Consider the following 16,950-nt stretch of genomic DNA (forward strand, 5'->3'; position numbering starts at 1 on the left):
AATTGAAGAAGATATTCAAGGAAGCCAAAACATCAAGCAAAAATGCCAGAAATATAATGGAAACTCACAATAGATTTAACAGCAGGTGACAAGGATGTGTTGACTAACTTGGAGGTGCCTATTGGTAATGATTTGGAACAAACAGATATAGATATCCTCACCCCCTCAGGAGCAGGCTTGTTGAAAATTAAACTTAAATCTGTTCATTATTCAATACTTCCACCAGGCAACAAGATTGATCAATATGCAGAAATGGTGATTCATGATTTATATAAAATACAGACTAGCAAACTCAAAAATAATTTGACAAAGAAGGAGAAAGAAGCATCAAAAAACTTGAAAATGGATGACTTAATTGTGATTAAATCAGTGGATAAACGTGGGAACATAGTAATAATGACCAAAGAAAGTTATGTGAGGGACGCAGTCCGCCAATTGTCAGACACAACCTGCTATAAGAAAATAATGATGGACCCCCCAAAGCAATTACAAATGGAAATACAACGAAATTTAGAAGAACCGGAGAACCAGTGTTTGGTTGATGCTGATGAGCCTAAATACATGTTGGTTGAACATCCAGTGTCACCCATATTATACTTTTTACCCAACATTCATAAAAATACAAGTAATCCACCAGGGAGACCAATCGTGTCAGCCATGGGTTCTCTGTTAGAACCAATGTCAAATAACATAGACCATTTCGTAGCTCCATTGGTACAACATCTGAATTCCTATTTAACGGACACTGGAGATCTCCTAAGACATCTGGGGGGGGTGTCCCATGGGAATAAAGTTATAAATTAGTTACAATGGACGTGGTTGCACTATATACCAATAGTGAACATGGAGCGGGGGTAAAAGCCTGTGAATATTTTTCACAGCAACACAATATACAATTATATCAACATAACACCATGCTCCTGAAGATGATAATAATGTGTTTAACAAATAATGTTTTCCTTTTTGACAAACAGCTATACCTCCAGAACAAAGGAACAGCCATTGGTTTTTCACTTTCTCCAAATGTTGCTAATTTGACAGTGGGTTGGTTTGAGCAACAATTTGCCTGGTCAGAAATAAGAAATGTTTGTACAAAAAATGGTTATCTAGCTTTGCTTCATACACAGTCTCTTCATTGTGTGGGACGGAACAGAAGGAGAATCCCAACATTATTATGAACAACTTTGAAAGAATTCAGCAAAACTAATGTTTACCCAACAAATTGATAAAACCAGGGTTACATTTTTAGACACAGAAATGTATATAAATAATAATCAAATACATACCACACTACATAGAAAAAACTCAGCAACAAGTTCAATACTTCACACAGATAGCTTTTACCCACCCAGTACACAATTGAGTATTCCTTATGGGGAATTCATGAGAATGAAAATAATTTTCTCAGAAACTAAATAAAATGAGCAGCATTTGGAAGCTTCAGCAGAGAGGTTCATGAGGAGAAAATATCCTAGGAAATGCATCAAAAAGTAAAAAGAAAGATTAAATGATATTACAAGATCAATGTTAATACACCACATGAGAAAACAAAAAACAAAAAAGGAAGAAGTGATAAGATTCATAATGTCATATTCATCTGAGGCAAAAAAGTACAAAGGGTTCTCACCAACATTGGTCTGTTTTAAAAAGAGATCCAGTAATAGGAAAGGCAATAGGAAATCATCCACATGTGACCTATCGAAAAGCACCAAGTTTGAAGGATCGTTTGGTGAGAAGCCACTTTGGCGATCTGGGCAAATCATGGCTTACACAACCTGGCTTTTGGAAATGGAATAAATGCAAAGCCTGTGTGATTGGAATCAACAAAAATGAATATGTAATAGGAATGGGAAAGGTCAAACAGATCAAACAACATATTACACGTTGAAGCAGATTAACTGTATATATTATGGAGTGCCCATGTGGACTCAAATATGTAGGGAGCATGATTTGTGAGACAAGAAAAAGGATTCTGGAAAACATACAGGCAGCAGTCAATTTGGACAGGAGCTACACAGTAGCAAAACACATGGAACTAGAACATCGGAGTGATTGGCAAGCATTAAAATATTTTGCAATTAATCATATCCCAAAAATAAAAAAGTAGTGGGGATCCTGAAAAACTCCTTCGACAGAAAGAATCAAAATACATAATAGAGTTACAGACCTTGATGCCCCGGGGATTAAACTTCGATGAAGAATGACATGTACATTTATGATTGGTTCAAAATATTAGTATGTAGAATTGTTTTCTTTTTTGTGGTCTTCTGAGACATACTAAGTAAGTGAAATGGAAATATGAAGGTTGTTTGGTTTTAACATAACAAGAGTTTATCATACAAAGATGCAGCATCAGATACTAATGGTTAAGCAATACAAATACATTGATATTGGACACTGTGGGGGCAAAATGAATGAAAAAACAGTGCAGCCATACGTGGTGTCTTTCAGTTAGAAAAGGGTTTTATTGTGGCATTAATAACTCATGAGACACAGAAAACACACATAAAATAGATAACAGCATCCAGCCAGTTATAAGCATGAAAACAGAGCACATGAAATTTATAGCAAGAAGGGGTGCTGGGAATTGCCTATTTATATTGATTAAAGGATAAGCAAAAGGAATGCAAAAGCTCTCTCAGAGTGGGGGATGCTTTGCATCACTCTATCAATTATCTTCTCTGGGGCAGAAATAAAAGATGTATGGCACTACATTAAGCACAGTGCACCACAAATGAACTGGAATATTGGGCGAAAGAACAAAGTTATCAAATTAAGTATAAAGCAATTGAAAATACAATATTAATTTGCTGCTTGATCATTTTATATATTTTAATAGCTATTCTTTTTTACCACATCATTTGTTAGATAATAAACAAAAGATGGGCCATAATTAAAATTGCAAATCTGTATCTTTAATGCATAGTTTTAAAAATGTGTAAATTTAACCACAAGTTGTACAGAAATTATTTTTAAAATTCCAAAATCTTTATCTTCTCATATGGGAATATTGAAAAAGTTACTATCTTTTTCTTTCATTTCATTTGTTGGGCAGCTAACCAATGAAGAGTGGCATGGCCTAAGATCAGCAAGCCTGGGATGCCAAACTTGAATTCACATGGTTTTCTAAGATAAACGTGAGGCACTTCTTATTGCTAGAAATTCAAAAGCTGAGTCACAGTGCTGTTCTAAGCTCTTAACTGGGCTCACTATACAAGAAATCTTAGAAGCAGATGAATTTCTCTGCAACATTTGGAATTGTTTAAATTATTTTCATGAGTAAAGATTTGGGGGGATGTGGCAGGATGGGTGTATGCATGCATTGCGCCACCCTGTAAATAGGGAGTGGAGATTCTGTCCTCAAGCCACATTAATGTCATAAAAAATGACATTAACGTGGCGCAAGGTGGCGCTAGGGGACTATAAATATCCCTCTTTGTGTCTTGTTGCGTGGTCATTATGACGTTGATCAATGAGTTGCTATGACTGTGAATGCCGCTCTGCTTCCCTTTGGCTAGGTTTGTGCTATAGAAATATCATATACATACATATATCATGATCCACATCAGAACTGTCAAAGATTGTGCTTACAATCTTAGTAATTGTCCCAGTAGGGATACGTCTTCCGCAGTACACCGCTGTAGAGAGGGCCCACCAACAGACATGCTGTGCTAATGGATTTACTCTCCCACACTAAATGTTGAGTTTGACGCACACGCAACCATTGAAGGCTTGCTGCACTGTAGAATGTTACAGTAGCTAATAGTGTTATTTGCTTTGAAAACAGAAGTTTTTTTTTGTTTCAGGGCAAGCTTCACAATTGTCTGGCAACTTTGCAGAACAGTCTGAAGAACATTGATGTGCTTCAGTGCAAAGAACAACAAAGGGTGATAGAGCTGGAGGTAAGAGAATAGTTTACTTTCTGCTTCACGAACGATCTATTTTTGTAAATTGGTAGAACGCTGTATACATGTATTTATATCTGATAGTTCAATTCCTTTTCTTCAAGGAAGCAGCCAGGAAGCAAGAGTTGAAGATCCTGAGTACATTTGAGGAACAGAAAATGTGTCTGGAGCAGAAAAAACAACAGGAGCTTAGCAGGATGAAAACAAAACACAACGAAAGTCTAAATACAGTCCTTAGAAACATCAGTGAGCTGGAACATCAGAAAGCTGCATTGATGGACCTGGTCAGCAACATAAAGGATATGTGTCAACAGCAGGATATGAAGCTACTGAAGGTGAGAGGGGCCTAGCAATCTATAGAATCTAGGCACAGGATTCAGGGATCTGTTCACATATGTAAAGGAGAAAGTTCTGCAGCAAATGTTGGAGTTTCTGAAGTTCTATAGGGGTATGGAAAGCTTTGATCTGTAAAACCAGCTGTCTAACCTCAAGGATCTGGTCAGAGAGAGAGAACATTTTGGCAGCAGGCAGTGGACTTACTGAAGGTGACAGTTCAGTGAGAATCAGGGAAGATCCAAACAGGGGTGAAGTGAAAGCTATAACTCGCATATCAAATATACAATATCAATTTATGTCCTATTTAATACTTGCTGTAGTCTTTAACTGCAAAGTAGGATATTTGTGTTTGAACTGAGTTGTGATATATTGAGTAGTATAACTGCCTCACCAATTCACATTAATACTCAAGTTCAAGTTTTAATTCAAGATTTGGCACTCAAATGAGATTCACAGAAACAACACAATAAAACAGTGGTTCCCAAACTTTTTTGACACGCTGCTCCCTTCACCTATCGACCCTTATGTTAATATTTTTTGGTGGGTAGGGTGATGTAGGTCTGGTCTCTGGAGTAATTCAATTTTTCTCCCTGAAAATAATTGGGATGAAGCCAATGAAGGTATTATAATCATAGATGTAATCCTAGCCTATTACTGCGGAACCCCAGGAAGTGTCAACGCTGGACTGGAGGGATACCTGGTTCTCGGAGAAGTGAACTGTTACTGCATTGTGATGTAGTGCTCTTTAAAGAGGTGTTTTTGTCGCTCCTTCCTGAGCAGGGTTTGTGAAACCCTAGGAGATAGAGAAATATTGTTTCAGATCATGGGTAAATTGATAGAGAAGGTCTGCGTCTGCCAAATAGATTTTTCATTTTTGCACATTATTGCCTCCAGTCTGATGGTATTAGGCTGAGCTTGTTTTCTTGGCAGCGTAGTCCTTGAGACTGAGGTTGGTTGCAGGGTGAATCCAAGTAACTTGGTATTGCATGAAAGTTGGCATCTGAATTGGTCCGATTTATGCCGCTGACTCAGGTTTGGACGAGATATTGCTTGTTTTTCTTGGCAAATAACAGCCCCTTGTGGGGCTGAGCTTCCGATTGGTGTTGAACATCCAGTTGTGAATGAGGGGCAGGCATTGCTTGTGGTGTAGAGTGTCTGGAGCGAGCAGAGGACCCTTTCAAGTAATATAGCCTTTACCCAGCAGTGCCCTGTGAGCGCTAAGACTGTAGCAGTGACCTCTCCCTGCGGTGTGCCCCATAAGACCACAGGAATGTTATCTTCCTTGAGCACCATGCCTTTGATATAGGACACAGCAGTGTGAACTTTCCACTAGCAGTGCCCTGTTGGTGATGTCACCAAAGCACTGAGTGCCCTGCCCCCAGTGCTTTAGGACCCCAGCAGTGTTATCTTCCTTCCATTAGTGACCTGATGGTGCTGTAGGAAAAAAGCTTTTGTGAGCTTTTTCCCAACCAGAGATGGACAAGCCAGACAGGACTGGAAGTTGGCTCCAGTTGAATATCTACCCTGGCCCTGCCATTGTCCCACAGAACTAGTAATTGGAAATGGAGCTATACCCAGCATCCCAGACAGTGCCTCTATTCCTCTTTAATGTAGTTCTTAAAAGACAAAAAGCACTGAATACAGGACAGGAATGTGTATTGAACACTCAATTTGTTCTGTTCAAGAGCTGTCATCTGAGCACCACCTCTCTTGGATCTCCAGCACCTGCTATTAACTGGACAGAGACATTTCAAGCAAATCACTTTATTTCACACTCTCATTTTGCTTGGCCAACTAATTTGAAAGGGCCATGAAGTAAGTTTGTACAGATTGCACGCTATACAAAAAAAAAGTGTTATTTGGTTAAAAAGAAATATGTTTCACATGCATTAGTAGGGCTGGCCATATATACATTGGCATGAAAAACTGACATTTCATGCTTACTGATAGCAACTACATGAGGGTACCAGAGTTTTGGAACACATCACAACCAAATGTTTGGCTGTATTTCACTCTTCTTCACTTCACTACAATCACAAGCACATGTTTACACGGACACCATCTGTATAACAGGTATTCACCCGTGACACCAAACCACTTCCTAGATAGGCCTGTCTCCAGTTATGCATTCCTATCCACACATACACTATCTATTTGTAATTGTAAGCATCCTGTCTTTCACCCCTTTCACACTGCTACATGACTGAACACAGTGACAAAACATGATAAGAGAATTTGATCTTCAAGCGCGACGTGAAAACACCACTGATATAGATCATACTAAAGATGCCCACTCTCCCACCCAAGCAGTCCCAAGTAGCAGCATGCTACCTACCCAAAACTGGGCTTCAGCACCTCTACGGGGGTATGGATTGTCATACAAATGCAACTACAAAACAATGCTGTGGAACAGCCTCTTCCAACCAGGTAGTCAGGACACAGCCCAAAGATGAAGAAAGCCGTTGAATGACCTCCATCTTTTACATCGCTTATCCTCCACTAAAGATCTTTTGTGCCAGACCTCTTGTTATACTCAGGTATTGCTTTATCACCACCACCATGGCTGTCCAGTGCATCTGCATTCATGAACATGTGGCCCTGTTTTTCATTCAGTCTATCCTCTCCTCAGGTTTCATGACCACCACTTTGCATGACCTGCTTCCAGTGACCCTTAGGACGTCTGCTGATTCATCATCTTGGAGGTAGTGGTGTCTCAGCTTGCGACAGACACCTACAAAAGTGAGGAGCGACCACCTACACTTGAAATTGAGGCATTCTGCTGCCTCCCTGCCCCTGCTCATTCTCACAAACAGGAGCCAGAAACCAATGAACGAGCAGCAGCAGCCAGACACTGTATCTGTAGAGCTGCCAAGTGCCATCATTTTACAAGCTCCACGTTGACCAATCCTGGCTTCAATGCCAGCAGCACTCTGCCTTTGGGCACATGTGACTGTCAATATAATAACTGGAAGTGGCCCTATTCTCTTCCTTAGAGCCACATTTCAGAAAATGATTACACACACATTTCTTTAATGATAGCGGACAGAATCATACTATTGTTAGCATCTAGCAGACAGGACACCAACCTGCCCCCAATTTTTAGTGAATCGGCCATACTATTATCCAAAAAGACAGGTAAATCAGTGATGTAAAGGGAAAACAACAATAGCACCAAATGACAGCACTGTTTCAGGCCATTATTTGTATCAATTACAGATGATAACCCCTTGCTCAACCCCTTCAGCACTTGGTACTATGTGGCAGAATGCAGTGATAAAACCTGGAGATACCAAGACTGTGGGTGTGTCCAGCCTTATATTTCTTTTGATAATTTATTTATAAGGTGACACTCATAGGGTAACAATCAATTACCCTTAGAGGTCGACTCAAATCTTTGGACTCAGATAGGAGTGAGATGGTCAACAACAATGAGATCAAATTAATAAACATTGCTTTTCATTTTGGAGTCAGTAATTTATTCGCACCATGACCCATGTGGCCATGAATCACCACACCAGTTTAGTAAAGTTCAAACATTTATTGCCCTTTAGATTAACAATGCTAAGATCATGTAGACCAAACACAAGACCAAATGATAAAAGTACAGGAATAACACAGGCTGACCAAACCTTCTAAAGAAATTTACCCTAGACAGAATAATTATCATTAAGCATTCAAGAACCACAATGCAGAATAACAACAATAGCAAATGAATGATAGACACAGAATACATTCAGTTATTGCAGATTAATTTGTTTACAATCAATTTATATAAAACAGTCAAATTTGGATTGTGACATCTGTAACTGATACTCTAATTTGATAAGCATGTTAGGACTTCATGCAAAAAGAAAGGAAGACAAAAATAATTTGAAGAACATTTGACTATGGTGCTAACCAAAAATAGCTGTTGGGTTTCTAAAAGAGAAAACATAAAAATCTTCAAGAAAAACAAATGCACATTTTGGTTATACCTCTTCTAAATGGATCAGGAAAAAGCAATGTCTTCATCAGTGGAACATCTTCTGGTCTTCTTCATTGGGCAGTGACATAAAAGAGAACAGTTCAGTAATGTTTGGCCTTAATGCATCTGAACTGACAATGGCAGAAAGCTAAAGACACAACACATCATTACACGAGCAAAATAAAAGAGCATAACTGAGAACAGCAAGGATCTGAGCAGAACTGCGATGGAAAACCTGAACTACATCACCTAATTGTGTTAAATTACAGTCCTAGAAAACAAGGTAAGCTTCTATTGGTCAGTCTATAGGGTGGTTTAGGTCAGAGCCAATTACACTTACTCCACGTTTCAGAAGTATATTTGTTTTCATTTTCTGCATTCACAACTGGCTCATCTTCTCCCACTGCAGCCACCAGTTACCTCAGTAGAATACATTTGTTGCAGACTGTACATGAAAACTATTACAATATTGTTCTTGGGTACACACTATCTGGCAGGATGACAAACAAATGTTACAACATAAGTACATAACCTTTCCACAGTGAGCAAGTCACACAGGATGCTTAGAGAAACATTTTCCACAGTGTTAGCATTTTAAACATTGCTGCTGCATTCTAACATGAACTTTTTTTAAACCAATGAATAAAAGTTTCATAATATTTAAACTATTAATCCTCTTGGTACATATTAATATTTGTTTTTTAGTACATTTAATTATGAACACACAAAATACATTTCATTAGACAGTTTTTTATTATCATTTTGAACTAGATTATGGCTGCCACCAAAGTGGTCATGTTTTCCAAACCACACATTTTCGTTTTTATGTTTAAACACGTTATTTCATTATATTCTAGTGTCACAATTTTATTAATAATGTTTGCGCTCTAACAAGACCATATAACGTTTTCCATAACATAGGCTGACCAACTTTATCTAATGCTGTTGAAAAATCAATAAAGGCAGGGAATCATCAAGAACCTCTAATTTTCACATATTTATCGGTTAAGAGTTGAAGGGCTGTGTTATTGTCTATTGTTGAGTGATTTTTCCTGTAGCCAGATAGCTCTAATGGAATAATCTTTTCAATTTCGACCCAGTTGAGCACATGTTCCAGGATGCTTTTTGCAAAAATCTTGCCTACTGCATCTAGGAGGGTAATTTATCTGTAAGTATTTGGTGAATTGTGGCTCCCCTTTTTATATCGTGGAGTTAAACAATTCCAAACCATAATGGAGGAACTAATGCCTGAGAGTAAGAATGAGCATCACCTGGGCCCGTTGCATCCAAATTTCTCATAGACCGAATGAGAACCGCACTCTGCTCACCAGAGGGGGGGCTGCGGGCTATCAAATCTATTTCTAGGCTATAATTATCCTCATGAGTGCCTAGGACTATCCTATCAGTAGTCTCATACAACCATGAAATATATCTGGTTCATTGGTCTTATGAAATAGAGATGGGCTGAGACCTTACTCTCGACCCACTGCAATTTCTCATATCTTTGTAGCAGGCTGCCTCTCTAAGCCACTTCATTTATGGTCATACTCAGCTTTTTTCATCTTTTCTTTGTGATGTTTTGTTTTCCTGTTTAGGAGGGAAATTAATTTTCTCTTTGCACAGAGATCGAGGAGAATTGGATTCTAACTAATCTATTTATTTATTTAGTTATAGTTATGCATGGCTGCTATAGTGATTTGGGTCAGGTCCTGAGTTCTTTTTCATCAACCTAACTTACAATTAGTCTCATAGACTGAGTGTATGCATATAGGGAGTCGGTCTCCCCAGACTCACCATTAACCATCATCTCTTCTAACACCCCTTTTACTCTGTTAAACAAAACTGATCTCCAATGTGTTCTTTGTGAATACCAATACTTTTGGTCTAATCTAGACTTTTGGTCTAACTTTACCTTTGTGAATCGGGCCCCTAAGTTTAGACCTGAAGTCTAAGGGCCTGGTACACAAAGGTAAAGTTAGACCAAAAGTCTAACTTTAGACCCTAAGGCTAAGTTTAGACCTAAAGTCTAAGGCCCATATTTATGGGCAACTGGCGTAGGGCAGCACTGCAATTCTTCTTGCTCCTCTGCCCTACAGCAATGTGAAAGGGCAGGAATGCCCTGCCTATGTGTTATACATTGCATTCCTTTCCTTTCTTCCTGCTCTGGTGCACAATTTGCTACCTAGCGCCAAAGCAGGCACCCTTACACCATGGTGCAAGAGTGTCTGCGCTGCATGCAGGATTGCTTTTGCTGAAGTAAGGGGCACCTTCCTGCACATAAACAATCCTGAGAGACATTTTCCTCTCCTATGTGTGCTACAGAATGCAGCACACATGGAAAGAGGAAAACAACAAGGGGAAATAAAAATATTTCTTCTTGTTATGCCACCCTTGGGGAGGGATAAGGTTGTGGCACTGCTCCAGGTTTACGTCATTAAGTAAATCTGGGATAGCATCAAAATCCATGGCTGTTGCGTGGGAAAACCCACTGCAACGCCCATGGAACACTGCCCTGGTGCAGAGTGAGGCAATGTGGTGAGTCGCGCTGCTTTGCTTTACTCAATATCTATGAAGCCAGCAAAAACCATGCAAAGTGGCTTAGCATGGCCTCATAGATATGGCTGAGAGGCTTGCACTTCTGGAATGTCAAACAAAGTGATGCTCTGGCTGTGCAAGTCTCTCGTAATTATGCCCCAAACTTTACATCTGAAGTCTAACTTTACACCTAAAGTCTAACTTTACACCTAGGCCTAAGTTTAGACCTGAAGTCTAACTTAGACAAAAAGTATGACCTTACTACTTTTTGGTATTCACAAAGGTAAGTACTGCTAATACATTTAGACTTTTGGTCTAAGTTAGAATTTAGGTCTAAACAACAATATTGGTTTTTACAGTTAGTACTGTAAAAACATGAAACTACAGGTTCACCCTTGTAATATAATGCACCATGCCTTTAGAGCTCAGTAGTCCTGCTTTAGGGGTGTCTTGAAATGGCGAAGTTGAGTTAGCAGTTTAAACTGTTTGCCACCCAGCTGTGGCAGGCTGAGAATCATGCTTTTGCCTTGTCACTTGAGCCCCATCCGTGGGACCCCGATGGCTGGAGTAGGAGGAGGTAAGCAGGCCTGCTTTGCTCCCTGCTGTGAAGCTGTGAGCAGGAGGAAGTGTTTGGGGCTGCTGCTGCACAGGAGCCCAATAACAGCAACAGTGATGCTCCTGCCTGAGGGGGTGCACCAATACTGGATTGTTGGCAGAGAAGCCTAGAGTTGTGGTGAATCCATATTAGTTTTTATTGGGACTCAGGAGATTAGCTTAGCCCTTTGTCTTGCAAGCATGTGCCCCTATCACCTAGTTACTTTTTGCCTACTTAGCTTGCTCAGTTTTAGTCCATTTATTTCATTATTTATTTTAAGATAGCTGCTGTTGTTTATATTTTATAAAGATATTTTGATTTACATAATCAGTACCACCCTGTGAAGGCATCGCTATCAGCGTCATCAAGTGATGTATCTATGTATTCACATCATGCCCCTTTCTCACTCACGTGTGACAGGAACATATTGTACACTTGTTGGGGATTGTTTATATAATTCCTACCACAAGTCTGCCTACTTATCAATTGTTTGGGAACATACCTGCGTCAGAGGTCCTACATGATCTGTATAAATACATATCACACGGACAAGGTCATTCAAAGGATTCCTTCCAGATGCCATCTACACTGCATGTGACCTTGAGGCAGAAATCAGACTTTGTGTCACCACAGAGTCTGACCTAGAGACCTCCTTCCAAGGTAACGAGGGTTGCGGGGCACTTCTCATGGACATGGTACTGGCAGATTAGGTTTATCATACCTATCTCTCATTAGGTTAGGGACTAGGTTCCTGATGCTAGGGATTTTATATTTCATGTTTATTGCAAGATGTATTCACAATTCTCCTCTTCACAATGATGATATTTTATTGATCGTTATCTTGATCATTGCAGCTCATTTTACCATAGACTGCAGTCTTTTCAATAAATATATTGAAAACGTTCCTGCATCTCCTTCATTGCCTGTGTGTGACTTAGACTGATTGCTAATGGGAGATAGGGTAGCTTTAGTTCCACCACAACTTCCCTGAGAGGTCTTTTCCAGAGTCTATGTGTAAGGGTGCCAGAAATCACCTTTTACTGTTTGGCTTTTTAGTGCGGTACAGCTTGTGAGCCGGGAGGGTTGTGTCGATAGTTGCGACTTGCTGTGGTATTTGCTTAGTCACCTACAAACAAAAGTGTTGTCATCCCTAAACCAGCAGTTTTGCCTAGGAGCAAGAGTCCAACTACGACATGGCGCACCAACAATGGTGTTTTTGCACTAATTTACAGATTCCCTAAGTACCATCATACGGTGACATCCGTGGTCTTAAGGTTAATCTTTCTCAGCTGAATAGGGAACAACTAGGCTGTAGGTTGTTCAAGCTTGAACTCATAAGACCACGTTTGGTGTTCCTTCTCTGTTCCCTTTATTCAACATGGCTAACGCCATAGACATTAAAAAAAATGTCAGACATGCATTAAAACAACACCTAAAAGCCCATGGCCTAACAAATGAAGGCAGGGATGTCACATTTATGGTGGAAGCTCAGGATGCTTACCAGTCAGAAACTTTTTATTCCTGGGTCACCTTTCCAGAGGAAGGTAACAGAACACATACATTTCACACATACAAAAAAGCAAACGTACCAAGCCTACCATGATTTAGAGATGCCTCTTTCCTATCAGGAATGTCAAAATTGGTTCAGTGGCACCCTACCACATGTAATATGACCCATGAGATTAGGGGGCAGATTTATGGAAAGTGACGCTGCACTGAGTGCAGCACTATTTTCCCTGCGCCCCTTAGCACCCCCTACCGCCACCATATGCACGCCGTATTTAAAATACGGTGCACCATGGTGCAGGGTAGGGAGCAATAGTGTCATTTTTTATGATGCTATTAATGTACTATGCAGGAGTAGCGCCAAAATATCGGCGCTACTCCTGCAGAGTACATAGGGCCCCATTCTAAAGAATGGCAGCCGCCCCCTTTTAAGGCCTGCTCTTGAGCAGGCATTAAAAGTGCCATAGAGAATGGCGCAAGGGAATCTCATTGATTTCCTTATGCCATTTTTCCGGCTCCCCTAACATGGGAACGCCCCCTTTGCATACATTATGCCTAGCGCAGGCATAATGTAGCGCAAAGGGTTACAGGGTGGCGCAATGCTGTAGATAAGGCGCGGGGATTATGGCCTCGTTGGGCCACATTAACATCAAAATTAATGTGGAGCAAGGTGGCGCTAGGGGCCTATAAATATGCCCCTCGGTCTTTTAAATAATGACGGACCAATGTGGCCCATGTTTGCCATATACACACCACATACTGGCATACAGGCAATGCAAATAGCTGGCATACTCACACTTTATAATGAGCTAGTACAACTATACAGACAATTAGTACAATTCACTATGCAGACCTTAAAAACCACCCCATCATGGGCTGCACCAGCTGGTCACTAATTGGCCGATATTGGGAAACAGAACATTCTATCATGGGCAAAGGACCCACAGAATGTGAGACGATTCTGTTCTGGATAGCACAAAAAACTAACCAGCTTGAAGCAATGTTTCCCGATACGGGACCCAAGATAAACATAGAATTCTCACAATGTGCTTGCCATTCGAAATGATTCCATCGGTGGATGACTGTACCACATGAGGTACAGTCTTCACTGCGATTTACACTACATGCATGATACCCTGACATTTGCCAAGTTGCCAGAAGTTTTAAAACAAATTCAAAATCAGCACAGGGCTGCTCCAGCCCTAGATTTGGGAATTCAATTTATGTGTAACTTTGATACAGTCTCCTCAATAATGCTAAGTAACATTAAAGGGGAAGAGGTAGCATTGGCTATGCACCAGTGGTGGCTCCGGGAGATTCCACAGTTAGAACAGGAGCATCAACTACCGAAAATTATTTCCGATACCTATACTTGTATAGGACGGAAGAGTTTGGGAGTCAAGCCGAACAAGCCTGAAATTCATACTGCCACCCATAAGAACGGTACTAAACCAGCACAAGAGGGTTCTAAAAAATGCTGGAATAAACAAAAACAAAATTAAGAGAGACTAAGTCAGAGAGAAGACTCTCTACATCCGGAGAGCTCCGAAAGGAGATATAATCTCAGAAATAGAGAAACTTTAAAGGCTCCTGACAGATATACTGATTCACGTCCCTCTCATTACCTTCAGGACACACCGAATTGTTGCAGTGAGAGAGTGGGATGATCAGAACAATGCCCTGACTATGTGAAACAGAAGTAAGACTTACAGCGGTCTTCAGACAAGAAAGAAGATAAATCCCCACAACAAAAGCCACAATTCAAAAAGAAAAAGGTAGCAGCAATTTCAATAAAACATGCCAGCAAAATTGAATACATTGCGGAAGAACAAGACGTGGGCAGTGACCCTGCTGGAGAGCGTGGCAGAATTCAAGATATGTTACCAGAGTCTGAAAGAGCATCTGGATGTTATAGCAACTAATGACTTTCTTGCAATCAAGACTGCAGACGGGCGTGTTCTCCCATCTGACAGGGTCTATGATCTAAATATCCAGATTGAGGGAGACATAGAGTGCACCATTAGTGTAAATTTTGGGAAGAACTTAATTGTGATATCCTATTGAGAGAAAGACACTGGCAACCCAAACACGTCCGTAAGCTCTTCATACAGAAGATGTCATTTTTGCCTTCTTTCTCAGCTCTTGTTGCTAAAGCGGTAAAAGAAGCCAACCACGTCAGGTGGTATAGAAATTCCCCCTACCATTTAATACCTATTAGGTCCACAACCGAGCCTCAGCCACAATATCCTGTTAAACATGAGGCTAAAGCTCCAGTGAAAGAGATCTTCAGTCAGCTCAAGTACCAGGGAGTAATTGAACCCTGTGTCTCTGCAATGAATAACCCATTATTCCCCATTGCAAAACCAGAGCATTCATATAGAATAGTCTTCGATTACAGAATGCGCACAGCACTGCACTAGTAAACAACATAGTGTGTAAAAAATACAAAACGACCTTGGATATTTCCAATTTTTTTTTCTGCCAAAACTTAGCGCATGAAAGTAGTGACCTGAGTGCATTCTTATTTGGCTGACAAAAATGTTTCTGCTGTTTGCTTCAGGGCTATAAGAACAGCCTAGGGTTGTTTTCGGCCGGTGTGACATCAATATTGCATGATATTGATCCCAAGGCATTGTTCTATGTGGATCACATCTATCTCACAGATGATGACCTCACCATTGATCTTGCCAGGATCGAACGGATTGTTCTAGAATTCGCAGCCCTTGGATACAAATTCAATTTAAGGAAAACTAAAATTGCCTTTCTCAGTGAAATATTCATTGGATACGAGCTATCAAATGAGGGCAGAAGCCTGGCCCTGCGCTTTTTATAAAAATATGCTCAACTTCAACCACCAAACACAATTAAGAAACTACAGTATTTAATTAGTTTCTGTAACTTTAGCAGAACTTACATTCCAGATTATGCACAACCCATCAAACCACTCTATGATTTGATTCGCCCAGATTTCTCAAGCAGACACTGGACATTTGAACACAAACGCATCCTTAGATGATTTCAGCAAGAAATGCTAGAAGCAAAACACTTGTCACATGTGGCAACAAAACAAATTTGGTCATCATAATAATTGCTGGTGCCATCGGGTTCACCGATGTCACCTTTAATGAGGGCGACATATAAATCACATTTATATTCCAACGCAGAACAATGCTTTGCACCCACAGCCAAACTTCGAACTGCTGTGCAGATGGCTGTCATTAAGGGAAGGCCACTTGCCTAAGGGAAATGCATTATTGTCGTTACTCCAATGCCGGCCTTAGAGGCTGTAAGCAGAGCAAGCTTTCCTAACAGTAAAGCGTTACATCCACGTTGTATTCAATGTGCAACCTTTTTGACTGCCACTGATATTGATTACATCTTTGACCCAAAACTTTAAACACAAAAAGTTCTCCAATGCTAACAGAAGTACCCCACACCTCTTAACAGCTTGTCACTTGACAGATATCAAACTGTCATCTACACTGATGGTTCTGCACAGCCAACCAAACAAGCTAACAAAAAGGCTGAGAAATATAATGTCAAAAGGCTAAAAATATTTTGTTCAAATTCCCTAGCAAAGGGACAGTCTAAGCAGGCAGAACAATATTCTGTGTTCAATATTTTAACACTATTGTCATCCTAGTACAAGGAACTATGCCGGTGCACTTATATACTGGTTCACGATGCTGGTGTACGACTCAACTAACCTGTTTCCTGCACATTGGTGTGAAGAGTCTCACAGTCAGTCTATGACAAGATAACCCTCTTGTAGTACAATAATGTACAGATTCAGTTTCAGTATATGGAAACAAATTACGCTGGCTGCACTAACACAAAGATTCACAAGCCAGACACTAAATGCATGCCTTATGTACCACTGCACAGACAAAGCCTGAGGTTTCGATTCTATCTTTCCCACCAAAAGACTTAAGTCAATCATACACATTCTCAAAAATCAACAGCAGGCTAGGGTTCCCCACAAAGGTGCCATGGCACACACACACACACACACACACAAGTCTGCCATTGTCAAATGGAAGACGCACAGCTCACCACAGCCACTATACTAGCCGTAAAACTGTTAGACACTGTTGACCAGATATACAGAG

General features: G+C 40.3%; 1 protein-coding gene across 2 annotated transcripts in view; it reads left to right on the forward strand.

The window, feature by feature from the left end:
• LOC138299191 (E3 ubiquitin-protein ligase TRIM39-like) overlaps positions 1–16,950 on the forward strand; it is a 170,307-nt gene that overhangs the window by 19,910 nt on the left and 133,447 nt on the right. For both annotated transcript variants that reach the window (XM_069237289.1, XM_069237290.1), the window contains exons 2-3: positions 3,807–3,902; positions 4,010–4,240. In XM_069237289.1, coding sequence (XP_069093390.1) covers positions 3,807–3,902; positions 4,010–4,240 — 327 coding nt within the window. The remainder of the gene's footprint in view (positions 1–3,806; positions 3,903–4,009; positions 4,241–16,950) is intronic.

Source organism: Pleurodeles waltl, chromosome 6 (assembly GCF_031143425.1).
Source record: "Pleurodeles waltl isolate 20211129_DDA chromosome 6, aPleWal1.hap1.20221129, whole genome shotgun sequence".
In the NCBI taxonomy this organism is placed as follows: domain Eukaryota; kingdom Metazoa; phylum Chordata; class Amphibia; order Caudata; family Salamandridae; genus Pleurodeles; species Pleurodeles waltl.